General features: G+C 39.3%; 1 protein-coding gene across 1 annotated transcript in view; it reads left to right on the top strand.

The window, feature by feature from the left end:
• The window catches only part of SLC6A15 (solute carrier family 6 member 15), a 30,035-nt gene extending 16,087 nt beyond the window's left edge, over positions 1–13,948 (top strand). The window contains exons 6-11 of the mRNA XM_068401202.1: positions 797–1,038; positions 1,141–1,333; positions 2,317–2,509; positions 8,923–9,082; positions 11,935–12,097; positions 13,577–13,948. Coding sequence (XP_068257303.1) covers positions 797–1,038; positions 1,141–1,333; positions 2,317–2,509; positions 8,923–9,082; positions 11,935–12,097; positions 13,577–13,948 — 1,323 coding nt within the window. The remainder of the gene's footprint in view (positions 1–796; positions 1,039–1,140; positions 1,334–2,316; positions 2,510–8,922; positions 9,083–11,934; positions 12,098–13,576) is intronic.
• The last annotated feature ends 520 nt before the right edge of the window (positions 13,949–14,468 follow it).

Genomic DNA, 14,468 nt, shown 5'->3' with positions numbered 1-14,468 from the left:
AGTATCTATAAGAATCTGAGATAGATGATGACTCATAACTTTGTAACAAAGCTATTTCTTCAAGTATGGTCATCAGAGCAATATAATTCAATTTTTTTATAAAAGACTTAGTTGTCCCTCAAATACATGACCCTTTTAACTTAGGGTAAGTTCAAGGCACCTGGCTTAAGGGAGGTTTGACATGTGGACTGTACAGATTGTGGTGGCCAGCGTTTATTTCATATGTTGCATTTTGCTTTACATATTTGCGCGTAATAGAATTCTGTATAAGCATGTGTATCTCATGGTCACTTTTTTTTTTTTGAAAAGTAACAACTAAGCAACTTTCAACATACTTATTGCATTTATAAGAGGGTTGATCATCCCAAAATACATCTTAATTCTAACAACTGTCAATACATATACTGTAAAAAAAAAAGTAAATACTGTAAAAAAAAAAAAAAAAAAAAAAAAAAAAAAAAAAAAGGTGGCTGTTCTCTCTTATTCCTTGGTATGACTAGCTGCTATTTCAGTTATCATATAGCTCCGCTAGTGTCTCATTGTTGGGAACATACTATATAGCATATTTCTCTTTAATGATTATATCATAAAAAATAAATAGAAAATCTGGCCCATAGGTTTGCAAAGCTTTGGGTGTCACATTCAGCTTTCATTTTATCATAATTAAAATACATTTGTAGTGGAGTGTTAGCATTTTATGATGTCTGTTGTCTTCCTGGTTTTTTTTTGCTGTTGTATTTTCATATAATAGAAATGCATTTTATAGCTGACATATATTATATCTAATTTCAAACAGCTTGAAATAATGCTGGAGCCCAAGGTCTGGAGAGAAGCTGCTACTCAGGTGTTCTTTGCCTTAGGGCTTGGATTTGGTGGAGTCATTGCGTTTTCAAGCTACAACAAGAGAGACAACAACTGCCATTTTGATGCTGTACTGGTGTCCTTCATCAATTTTTTCACTTCTGTGCTGGCAACTTTGGTGGTGTTTGCAGTTCTGGGCTTCAAAGCCAATATCATAAATGAAAAATGTGTTATCCAGTATGAATATCCATTTCTTTTTTATTATTTTTATGGTATATTTCATTTATGAATTAACACAGATCATTGAGTCTGATTTCTCTGTTTTATTGTGTTTTACAGAAATTCAGAGAGGATTTTAAAACTTTTGAAAATAGGGAATCTGAGCCAGGATATGATCCCACATCATATCAATTTCTCAAGCATTACAGCAGAAGATTACAATTTAGTTTATGACATTATTCAGAAAGTTAAAGAAGAAGAGTTTGATTCTCTTGGTCTGAAGTCTTGTCAAATTGAAGATGAACTTAACAAGGTGAGAGTAATAAGTAAGTCTTAAATACAGAGATTATGAGCAAATTAATATTTGTAAGCCTGAAATAAACTGTGAAGTATACTTACATAGAGTTTCTGTACAGTGTACCTATGAGCAGTGCACCTATAGAGATCCGTATGAAAACATGATTCTGTGCAGGGTTGCATTCCAGCTCACCTGAGGACCTTTGGGTTCGATGTGTTAATATAGTCTTCACTGATTTGTAATATACTTTGATCATTATGTTGCTTCCTCAGGAGGTTTTAAAGTTCTGTTTTTTGGAAGAGTTGAGCGTGAGGATTTTTCCAAAGACTAAACAGAGGTGTACCTATTCAACATCTCAAACTGATGTCTTCTAATGTTAAGATACAACTATTAAATATAAATACTACTTCACTAGAAAGTAAAAAAGCTATTGTTTACTTGTCATGTAATTGCTTAATGAGTATCATCCTCTTTTGAAATATTTAGAGTAAGCCAGATCTGTAAAAGAAGAGATATTTTTCTAGCTTTTTCAGAGGGACTTTCAGTTTTAAACACTGACCTCTATGTAGTTGCACCAATATCTGAAGCTAAAATGTCAAATTGATGACTTAGACATTAAAAGTTCCTATACTGTTCCTGCCATTTAAATTTGAAACAAATAGGTATAGAAATTAAGTCCTTTATACAATTACTGGAGAGAACAGAGTGTATTTTGTAGCTGTCCTGTATAATAGCTCTCATGCAAAATTATCAATGAAAGAGAGGAAGAAGTGTGTTGTTATTATCAATCAACTTACAGATTCTTACCCAAATCCAATATTTCAGTAAATAGTATCAAGTTTGCAGGTTTGGAAGAATCACGTATTAGATAGCAGCTTCCCACTCTAACTTCAAGATTTAATCAATGACATTGCATGAACAAGAAGTCAGACTGTCACACTAGGAAAAAAAAAAACCTGTCCGTGAATAATAACATGTTTTTTTTTTCTCACTGACAGGCGGTTCAAGGAACTGGTTTAGCTTTTATTGCCTTTACAGAAGCAATGACCCACTTCCCTGCTTCTCCCTTCTGGTCAGTTATGTTCTTCCTCATGTTGGTAAATTTGGGACTTGGGAGTATGTTTGGAACCATTGAAGGCATCATCACACCCATTGTTGATACCTTCAAAGTCAGGAAAGAAATTCTTACTGGTGAGTTGCACAAACTTTCTTTTCTCACTAGAGCAGTAAGCTAAAAATTTTTTTGAGAGTATGAAGTTTTTTGACATTAAAGTTTTCAGTGCTGACATTTTACAGAGCAGTAAATCACTGTATTCCAGACTGTACTTCCATGCACAGGCACATTAATATCTGTAAGTAGAACCTTTTCCTGAATGCTACAAGAGCAGGAGCATCCTAGAACTTTAAATTTTAATGGAGGATTTCTCTTACAAATTTCTGTATGGTCAGTCCTTCTGAGCTCTTGCAGAATAGTTTCCATTCCAGCCTATGTCACACATCAGGGAAACAAAGGAAAAGGAAAGGATGAAAATAAATTGCAAATTACTGAAAACTATTCCTAAGTAGGCCAAATGAAATCTTAATTTATGATGAAATGTTTATTATGTTAAAAATCAGTACAGTTACTCTCCACAGGAACATATTTTTCCCTGTTGAATGTGGAAAGGGTCTTAAAGAAGATGTCTAGTTGTTTGGTGTTTGTTTTTTTTTATTATTATTTAAATGCCCAAAGTTATTTGAGGTGTAGCCTGTTCATGTAGCTCTGTTGATCTTGTAGCAATTTCTCTTTTTGAGACAGAACATCAGCATAAAATGTGAAAGTTAGGTTTCTGAATCTTCAGGACAGCTGCAAGGGACTTGATGTGTTACGCACAAATTTGGATTTCATATCAATACCTGTGACAGGAGAGAGAGAAAATAAAAAAATATAATAAGCTGCTTTAACTTTATCTAAGTCTATGAAGGAAATAATAATATATTTTATAAGAATTAACCCCTGATGCAGCAGACTACCGCTCTTTCCTGACTGCTTTCCTTACCTTACTTAGGTAACAAGTAATATTTAACAGAAAGCATGTATTTTTTTCCTTTGCTAGATTTAAGAATAAAATCCTTCATAAAGATAAATCAACTGATTTTTCAGAAGTCCTAACCTATTGAACATGTTTAGTGGTTTTTTTTTTGGTTTTGTTTTTTTTTTGTTTGTTTGTTTTTGGGTTTGGTTTTGTTTTTTTTTTTTAATTGGCTCTTAAATTCTTACTGAACACCAGTGTGGTGTTTGGAAATTAGCTGTTATTCCTAAGTATATATGCAAATACTATGATATATAGTCATTATGCTGGAGTAATGGAGCATTTTACAGTAATTCCTTGTTAGAGTGTTTGACAAAAACCCCTATTAAGATAAAGGAATATTCAAGAACTGCCTTTCTCTTGTAATTTTTTTGAGTAGTATGCATGCATGATTTTTGCTAAACTCAGTTATACTCAAAGGATTACAACTTGATGTGGTGTTTTTATAATTAACTTTTATAAAATTGAAATGCCTGGGCTATACTTCAGGCAGTATTGGTGAGATTTAACAAAGGATTATGCCTGCACTAGAGTTTGTGCTTAAAAACCCCAAATCTTCAATTTTTACGGAAGTGTGAGCACATTTATAACATTTTGCACTGTGGTTCCAGTTCAGTCCCATTTGAGTTCAGGGAAAACAATTCATATGCTTTAAGTTATTTTGTGTTGAAGTATTTCCAAATCGGAGTTTTCATGTGTATGTGCTGACTTATGATAAGTATACCTACCAGAGCCTTCGTTTACAACTAAAGATGCGTATTTTTGGGGTGCAACGGTAAGATACCATGGGAGATCACAGAATAGCAAGGTTTTCTAAATTCATATACACATGATTCTGGTGGTCTAATTCTTTTCTCAGGGTCAGTAATAAATGAAACTCAGGTTGAGATTTTATCTGTGATCTTTTGGTTTTGTTATCTTGCATTAGGAGTTCACATAGATTTGTAATCATCTCTTTAATTCTATAAATTTCTATTCTCTGAAAGTCATTATAATAATAATTCCTACAAGGTTAAAAGAAGTCATTGGTCTTCTACCACAGTATTTAAAAAAGTGTCATTGTCTTCCTTTCACTACTATAATCAGTACTAGTTGATTATCTGGGATTTATGCAATGGGTATATTCTGTAAGGATATTTTTATATTTTGGCCCGGATTAATTTCACTTAATTTTAGACTGCTTAGGTGTATTCTTAGCCTAAGTTCCCAGTGGTGAAAAAAAAAGGGCACTTCAAGTGGGAGAATCAGTCTTAGTGGTGCTCAACCTACAATTGATTTCACAATGCTAGTGAGGGCCTTCAGCCTGTTGCTCTGAGATGTGCTGGCTACACTGGAGCACACTTTAAGTCCTATGGAAATAGGCCAGGGGCTCCTGAGGTAATAGGAGCCAACAGGGAAACACCAGTGAAATGTCTCAAAGGAATTAAGGGGTGTTCCTCTAAAAAGGTCATACGGCCGACAGCCCAGCTGAAGTGCCTCTACACCAATCATGCAGCATGGGCAACAAACAGGAGTCGGAAGCTACCGTGTTGCTAGAAAGCTACAACCTAGTTGCGGTTACTGAAACTTGGTGGGATGAATCCCATGACTGGAGTGTGGCTGTTGATGGCTGCAGGCTGTTCAGAAGGGACAGGCAAGGAAGGAGGGGTGGAGGCGTTGCCCTCTACACGAAGAGCTGTCTCTGAAGAATAGCCATGAGCAGATTGCAAGCTTCTGGGTAAGAATTAAGAGACTGAGGCAACAAAGGGAACCTTGTGGTTGGTATCTACTACAGGCCACCCAATCAAGGGGAGCCTGTTGACGAAGCCTTCTTACTCCAGCTATAGGAGGCATCGTGCTCACAGGCTCTAATCCTGCTGGGTGACTTCAACCACCCCTACATTTGCTGAAAAAGTAGCACGGCAAGCTGTAGGCAACTCCTGGAGTGCATTGAGGACAACTTCTTAAACAGGTAATAGACAGCCCTACCAGAGGGGATACGATACTGGACCGGATAGTCACCAACGCAAGTGAGTTAATCGGTGACATCAAGACGGGAGGCAATATAGGCTGCAGTGATCACACACTGGTGGAGTGTTCGCAGTCCTGAAGGATACGGGTCAGGCAAAGAGTAAGGACAGGATCCTGAATTTTGGGACAGCAAACTTCCAGCTGTTCAAGGAGTTAATCAATAAGACCCCCTGGGAAACTGCCCTCAGGGACAAGGGAGCAGAACAGAGCTGGCAGATCTTTAAGGATGTGTTCCATAGACTGCAAGAGCTCTTGATCCCCAGGTGTAAGCAATCAGGCAAGGAAGGCAAGAGACCAGCATGGCTGAGTCGAGACCTGCTTGTCAAACTAAAGGGCAAGAAGAAAATGCACAGGCAGTGGAAGCAGGGACAGGTGTCCTGCGAAGAGGATAGGGGTGCTGCCTGGTTGTGTAGGGATGGGGTCAGGAAGGCCAAGGCGCAGATGGAGCTGCACTTTGCAAGGGATGCAAAGAATAATAAGAAGGGCTTCTACAGGTCAGCCAGAAAGGAAGGTCAAAGAAAGCGTACCTTGCCTGATGGGCAAGACTGGCAAACTGGTACCCACGGACAAGGTGAAGGCTGAGGTACTCAACAACTTTTGCCTCAGTCTTCACTGGCAACCACTCTTTCCACACCTCTCAAGTGGATGGACCACAAGGCGGGGACTGGGGGAGTGAAGTCCCTCCCACTGTAAGAGAAGATCAGGTTTGTGACCACCTGAGGAACCTTGAATATGCGTAAGTCTGTGGGGCCTGATGAGATGCATCCCAGACTCCTGAGGGAACTGGCTGATGTAGTTGCCAAGCCATTCTCCGTGATATTTGAAAAGTCATGGCAGTCAGGTGAAGTCCCTGGTGACTGGAAAAAGGGAACCATTGCACCCATTTTTAAAAAGGGTAGAAAGGAGGACCCTGCTAATTACTGACCTGTCAGCCTCACCTCTATGCCTGGGAAGAAGACCATGGAACAAACCCTGGAAGCCATGCTAAGGCACATGGAGGACAGGGAGGTGAGTTGAGACAGCCAGCATGGCTTCACCAAGGGCAAGTCCTGCCTGACCAACCTAGTAGCCTTCTATGATGAAGTGACTACATCAGTGGACAAGGGAAAAGCTACGGATGTCATCCATCTGGACTTCTATAAGGCCTTTGGCATGGTCCCCCACAACATCCTTCTCTCTAAATTGGAGAGATATGGATTTGATGGGTGGACTGTTCAGTGGATGAGGAATTGGTTGGATGGTCACATCCAGAGGGTAGTGGTCAACGGCTCAATGTCCAGATGGAGATAGGTGACAAGTGGTGTCCCGCAGGGTTCCGTATTGGGACCAGTACCGTTTAATATCTTCATCAATGACATAGATAAGTGCACCCTCATCAAGTTTGCAGACGACACCAAGCAGAGTGGTGCGGTTGACATGCCTGAGGGATGGGATGCCATCCAGAGGGACCTGGACAAGCTGGTGAAGTGGGCCCATGTGAACCTCATGAGGTTCAACAAGGCAAGTGCAAGGTCCTGCACGTGGGTCAGGGCAATCCCCAGTATCAATACAGGCTGGGGAAAGAATGGATTGAGAGCAGCCCTGTGGAGAAAGACTTTCGGGGTACTGGTGGGTGAAAAGCTGGACATGAGCCAGCAATGTGTGCTCACAGCCCAGAAGGCCAACTGTATACTGGGCTGCATCAAAAGAAGCGTGACCAGCAAGTCGAGGGAGGTGATACAACTTGGCTCTCGTGAGGCCCCACCTGGAGTACTGCGTCCAGCTCTGGAGCCATCAGCACAGGAAAGACATGGACCCATTGGATCGGGTCCGGATGAGGACCACAAAAATTATCAGAGGGATGGAACACCTCTCCTATGAAGAAAGGCTGAGAGAGTTGGGGTTGTTCAGCCTGGAGAAGAGAAGGCTGTGGGGAGACCTTATTGCAGCCTTCAAGTACGTAAAAAGGGCTGTCGTGGTTTAACCCCAGCTGGCAGCTAAGCACCATGCAGCTGCTCACTCACTCCCTCTCAGTGGGATGGGGGAGAGAATGGGAAGGGTAAAAGTGAGAAAACTCGTGGTTTGTGGTAAAGACAGTTTAATAGGAAAAACAAAAGCCGCGTGCACAAGCAAAGCAAAACAAGGAATTCATTCACTATTTCCCATGGGCAGGCAGGTGTTCAGCCATCTCCAGGACAGCAGGGCTCCATCACGTGTAACCGTTACTTGGGAAGACAAACGCCATCACTCCGAATGTCCCCCCTCTTTCTTCTTCTTCCCCCAGCTTTATATGCTGAGCATGACATCATATGGTATGGAATATCCCTTCGGTCAGTTGGGGTCAGCTGTCCCAGCTGTGTCCCCTCCCAACTTCTTGTGCACCCCCAGCCTACTCACTGGTGGGGTGATGTGAGAAGCAGAAAGGCCTTGGCTCTGTGTTGAGCCCTGCTCAGCAACAATGGAAACATCACTGTATTATTAACACTGTTTTCAGCACATATCCAAAACATAGCCCCATAGTAGCTACTGTGAAGAAAATTAACTCTACCCCGGCCAAAAGCAGCACAGGGGCCCATAAGAAAGATGGGGACAAACTTTTTAGCAGGGCCTCTTGCAATAGGACAAGGGATAATGGTTTTAAACTAAAAGAGGGTAGATTTAGAGCAGATGTAAGGAAGAAATTTTTTACAATCAGGGTGTGTCTGGAACACAGCTGGAACAGGTTGCCCAGAGAGGTGGTAGATGCCCCATCCCTGGAAACATTCAAGGTCAGCTTGAATGGGGCTCTGAGCAACCTGATCTAGTTGAAGATGTCTCTGCTCACTGCAGGGGGGTTGGATTAGATGAACTTTAAAGGTCCCTTCCAACCCAAACTATTCTATGATTCTATGGATTTATTGAGATTTGACTTATTTTATGGCTGCTTAAGCATTCAGTCCTATTCTCGTTGAATTTAGTAGGAAAAAATGATACTGGGATTCATTATGCAAGATCAAGCATTCAAGAAATATATTTAGGGTTGTCCTTAAACAAAAGAAGGGGCAGAAATGTTGTTGCTTAGTGCACAAATACGTATAGATAGATTCTAATGGAACTTCATGCTGTGAATTATCTTTTAGGGGGAAGCCTATTCAACTTTTTTATTTTTTAGAATCAGTCTGATATTTGGTTCTTTTCACTTCTAAATTCCAAAAAGTGATCTAGTGACCAAGTAACATGATGTATGATGTTTAGCTTACCAGTTCTGTTTATTTTAGCCATATATTCACATTGAGTTAAATGAGAAATACTCACTTGATTAATCTCTGCTGCTTAATCAGGATGGCTGTAATATGGCAATTCCAGTAATTCTAATTTCATAACTTTTCTGTTGTGTAGGGAATTCTTAAAATTGAGACCCCTTAAAACGGAAACTCTTACCAACTTTGATTATATGAAATAATGCGTTAAAGTATGTCTTTGCTGTTTCAAACTCTCTTTATTTCCTCTTTGTCTGTGGAACTTTGTTGTAATTACAGCTCACATTTGTGTCCTTTATTCCAGTCATCTGCTGCACGGTAGCATTTTTTATTGGCCTGATCTTTGTGCAGCGCTCTGGAAATTATTTTGTGACGATGTTTGATGACTACTCAGCTACTCTGCCCCTGCTTATTGTGGTCATTTTGGAGAATATCGCAGTCACCCGAATTTATGGAATAGACAAGTAAGTGAAGGAAATGTATCTCCCTGTCTATATTAACAGTATTCATTACAATAATTATTACTATTTTAATTACATTGCGTGGAGTATTTGCGATATACACATAAATACAATTAAGTAGAAAGTGGGTCAATCTGGACATGTATCTAGTCTGGTTTTAAGAATAGATTTGGAGAAGATATACTGCATCAGGACAGTGTAGTGAAACCCGAAGAGTGATTGCAACAGATCCAAAGAGAGCAGAATGCAGTAAAAGAGGCAAAATTAGAGAGTTAGAAAGGAGGCTGGATATGCAAGTATGAGGAATTTATATAGAAAAAAGACAGCAAGAGAAGGATTTCAACAAGTAATAAAGATGGTCTAAGCAGCAGATGAGGATGAGTATTCTGAACAGATCTGCAGCCTGAGAAAGGAACAAAGCAAACTCTAATGGCAGTAACAATAAGAAAGTTTCAGTTTATGAACTAGATTTAGTTTGGGGTGTTGTAGCAATTCATTGTTCTTTGCATTAGTTGTGAGAGAGGAAATAGAGGAAATGATAGCAAAGAACGAGGTCAAAACTTACTTGGAAGCAGCACAGTTGACGGTGAAGTTAAGTGACCTTCTGTCAGTGGTGGCTGAAGAGAAAAGACCATCAAGTCCCTCTAATTTTTTTTAAGTCTTATGACTAAAATCACCAGAATGTGTTCACTAAGCACGATCAATGTGTGCCACACTTAAGGAATAGAAGAGTTTGTATCAAAAATAACTCATGCCGTCCACAGATAAAGCAGAGTATGCTATACTAGCATGTTGAAGTAATTTAAACATCTATGATTCCTGCGCGTGTGCAAAGGGTGACATAGAATGGGTGGGTTTTCATTTGACTTTTCACTTGTTTGATATGAGTAATCAGCTAGTCCCTCGTCATAATGAAATAAAACTATAGTAAGAAAATTTAATTTTATGGTTTTCAGACATTGTTTCTGGTCTATATAAATAGTGCCTGGTCTACTTACTCATTAGGGAAGAATTCCCACTTGGGCCACATGTATAATCCTATAATTGATCACACAGACACGAGAACACCATGTAGATGTTTTTACACATGCAAACAAAAGATGAAACAGATGACCTGGGTATCAGGTTGGTAATGTCCAGTCAGGTAGAGTTCCACTGTGAAGGGAGGTAGACATGCCAAAAGTCAGAAACTTACCTGTGAGGAAGCTGGTGTTCAGGCATAGCTAAAATATGGTAATACTTCGCCTCTGAATCAGAGTGCAGTTGATTCATGTTTTCAGAAGGGGTTCTGACAGGATGTGGTGAACAGTTAACAGCCAAATATCTTGTTCGTAACAGCCATCTGAACCTCCCTCTGGAGTATTCCTAATATTTCTTCTGTTGTGTATTTCTCTAGAATATTTTTCTTCAGACACGTAGCATTCTTCTTTGCAAAAGCTGCCAGGATCAACCACCTGTGGTTGTCATTGGTTGTGGTAGCACCAAGGGGTCATACATGTAGCGAAAGATTCATGTATATTTCTTATTAGACACATTGTCTTTGATCAGATAGATAGAAAAAAAAAACACCCCACATTGCATCCAATGGGATTACAGCCAAAGGATAGAAAAAAAGACAACGTGGATCACTGTAGCCAAGAACGCATAAAATATTAAATATTACTGGTTAACATCATGAGCCCTGGCCTTGCACAGCAGCTGCTGTCAAAATTTGTGTAGACCTCACAGCAAACAAAACTGTGGCTGAAATAGAATGAGGGGTATTTATGGGATACATCACCCATAGCTGAGGGACAATAATTCTGAAGATACCTGTTTGAAAATGTAAGTGGGAGATAAACACTGGAATCAGTGCTGAAGGAGCTTGGTAGCTTTTAAAAGAGGATAATTAGGATGGAGATGATGAAAGACTTTAAAGTTAAGATAATAGATTTATGTTTAATTGTATGAAGAACTGGAGATCCCAGAAAGGGAAGGCTATCCATAGAGGGCACAAACCAGTTGTAAATTCTGCTTCTTTTTAGCAATGTGTTTCATTGCAGTGTAAACAAAGGATAGAATATCCCAAACTGTGCAGTTCAAAAAACTTATTGAGAGTTTATATGACAGTAGCTTCACATGTGTAACTGCCTTGAAAACATGTTTATTGCTATAAGAGCTTTTTTCAGATGCACATTTCAAAAGGGAGCGGGACCAGAAGAGAGTTAAAACAGAGTCAGTGCTTGTGCACACTCCAAAAGAATTCACTCTAAAAATATTCTCTCTTTTTCAGCTCACTCTGGAACCATGTACTCCTCTGTCAAGAATACAAAAACAGGAGTTTTGTTCAGGTCATAACTTGCAATTTTGAGGCACAAGGAGGCAGATTTAAAACTTCACAAAGTTTTATTTCAGCGGCTTATATGATGCAAACCACAACTTATGTGTAAAATCATTTTTTACACTGCAGCACACATATGGGTTCGAAACTAATTTTGCAGAATCTGTAAGATGTGCTGGTTTTATATGTCATCAAAAGTGATGACACATGCCTCAGTAAACAACCCAGTAGACAGTATAAGAAGATGTAAAAAAGAATCTTATAAAAGAAAAGTGAGTTTAAATATCTTTCCAGCACAGTCCAGCAAGCAGTTTTACTAAGTCACTGCACTGTGTGGTGATGCCTTCTGTTCATGTGTTCTGAACTAGTAATACAAGCTCTTATTTTTCAGCCCATCAGGTAATCTAAACTGCAGCCAGTTCTGTATGTACATTTTTTCAGTGTGTCTGTTCCCTCAAATTAGTTACTATGTGTCAATTATAGTGCTTGAAATCTCAGTGTACGCACTAACAATAACCTTTTATTCCCTTTACAGATTTATGGAGGATCTGAAGGATATGCTTGGGTTTTCTCCAAGCCAGTATTATTACTATATGTGGAAGTATGTTTCACCTTTAGTATTGTTATGTTTGCTGGTAGCTAGCATTGTCCAAATGGGATTAAGTCCTCCTGGCTACAATGCTTGGATTGAGGATACGGTATGTATATTACAGATGCCATCACCATCATAATGATCATATCTGAAGTATTTCAGGAGGACATGAAAAGAGGAAAATTTGTGATTACAAATTCAAAATCAGTATAAATAATGACATGCTTTTTTTATCTCAGGTAACATTAATGTAAAAACAAGCATTATTTTAATTTTAGAGGAATTCTGCTTTAAAATATAACTGCTTGACATGATCTCTTTATGCTTTTTGTGAGTTTTAGTTTGTTGATGTATGTTGAAGTTCTTAAGGGTCGGAGAGGTTGTTCACTTTCATTAAATTTTATTTTACTGCAGAAAATAGTTGGCTGATAACACTGAATAAATCATTTCAGATAATCACATCAATTTTTAATGTGGAGCTAAATATTGAGATTAGCCATGTCATAAATTTTTCCCTTTTGGAACACATATCACATTGTAGGTAACAGCTGCATTAAAAACTGTCTCTGATAAGAATGTTTGATTTGCAAAAAACTTGTCTGTGTGAATGGCAGAGTCAGTGCTGTGTGTTGGCTCCATAAAGAGATTCAGTCAAGGTAACTCCTCTAAGTGTTCTGCTGGCTTGTAAGCTCATCAGCCCTCAGCTGTTTCTACAGGCTTGTCGTACAAAACACGGGGAGAATAAAATGTCAGAGAAATGAATCTCAGGGACCCTTCTGAATGGATAATTGTCCAAATTAGCCAGGGAAAAAATTAACGGCAAAGACAGGTGAAGTATAAATAGAAGACGTTAGCTTTACTGTAGGTAGATGCCTGCCCCTAACTAGACAACCACTATTACTTTCTTGGGATTCTCAGAAAAACACTCTTGTTATGTTAGATTCTTGCCCTCAAAAAACAGAAAGAGAAATACCTAAGATTACTAACCATAATTACTTACTCTTCCTTTCTGTGTATAAAATTAAATGTTAGTTGAGCTACTAGGCAAAATGAGACAGTGCATTCATGGATGCAGTAGAGGTGTGGGGTGCAGTCACTGCCCCAGTAAATGCAGTATAGGTTACATGAAATTTATACAAAGTGGAACAATTCCCCAGGGTGATCTGAGTCAGTTCCTGTCTAAACCAGCTATTAGCCTACAGAACAAGGACTTATTTTCCAGGCACAGTTACAGATACTGCTGCACACTTGTCTGTTCTGAACATCCTTTAAAGGATCAGGGAACAACTACAGACAAATGTAGCAGAAGGCCTAATGGGAAAATCTTGATTTGGGTTCTGCTGGAGTGCTCTGAGCATCTCAGAAACTCTGGAACAGTGTTTTGGTCCTGCTCACAGGCACAAAGACAGCAATCCTACATTTCCATGACTGTTCAAATTTGAGATCTGTAATCGTGCCCACATTGCGGGTGCAAGGCGACAAAAAGATAAGTACGTATTTGAAAACTGCGGGCCTTGGTGAGGACTGCAGGTTTGCTCTTTTTAAAGTAAAGATGTTTTAATAGTTTTTCTCTTGGGTTGGTCAGGCTACAGAAGAGTTCCACAGCTATCCAGCATGGGGAATGATTGTCTGTATATCTCTGATGGTGTTGGCCATACTGCCAGTCCCAATAGTCTTCATGGTGCGCCGTTGCAACCTTATCGATGACAGCTCTGGTAGTTTGGCATCTGTATCCTACAAAAGAGGCCGAATAATAAAGGAACCTGTTAATCTGGAGGGAGATGATACAAGTCTGATTCATGGGAAGAGTCCAAGTGAAGTGCCATCTCCAAATTTTGGCAAGAATATATATCGAAAACAGACTGGATCGCCAACTCTGGACACTGCTCCAAATGGACGTTATGGTATTGGGTACCTAATGGCAGATATGCCTGATATGCCGGAGTCTGATTTGTAACTTCAGAAAATAAAATGCTGTTTGTTCCTCTCTAACTGATCACAGCTCTCCTACGAGAAGTGGTCAGCTTCACTTACTAGGGTGTGATCTCAGGTGCTCCATAGTAACAGTCTTTAAAATGTCATGACTGTACGTACAGGTTGAGAAGACTCCCTTTGTATTAATTCCCTGGATTTTCATCTGCACTGAAGTGAATACATTCAAAATCAATGGCAGCCTACATCTGCCAGCATAGCCAAGAATTTGATTTTTTAATTAATTTCTAAATTTAAAGCTTTCTGTCTCTGAAGCCCAGGTCTCACTCAAATGCTAAAATATTTCTGAGGTAATATCACTGAAAATCCTTTTTTTCTGCTTTCAGGTTAACTCCCCAGTATTAAAAGTGAGCTCAGAAGTAGTTCACCAAACCCGTGTTTGGCAAACACTTGTATATACCTTATGTAGATATGCTGTACTTATTTTGTTAGCACTGATAATTACTTAGGCTATTAGCTGAGTAAAAAACAAACCTGCAAACTAT

This window comes from Nyctibius grandis, chromosome 5, assembly GCF_013368605.1.
Source record: "Nyctibius grandis isolate bNycGra1 chromosome 5, bNycGra1.pri, whole genome shotgun sequence".
Taxonomy (NCBI): domain Eukaryota; kingdom Metazoa; phylum Chordata; class Aves; order Nyctibiiformes; family Nyctibiidae; genus Nyctibius; species Nyctibius grandis.
This window is presented reverse-complemented; position numbering and strand designations above follow the sequence as displayed.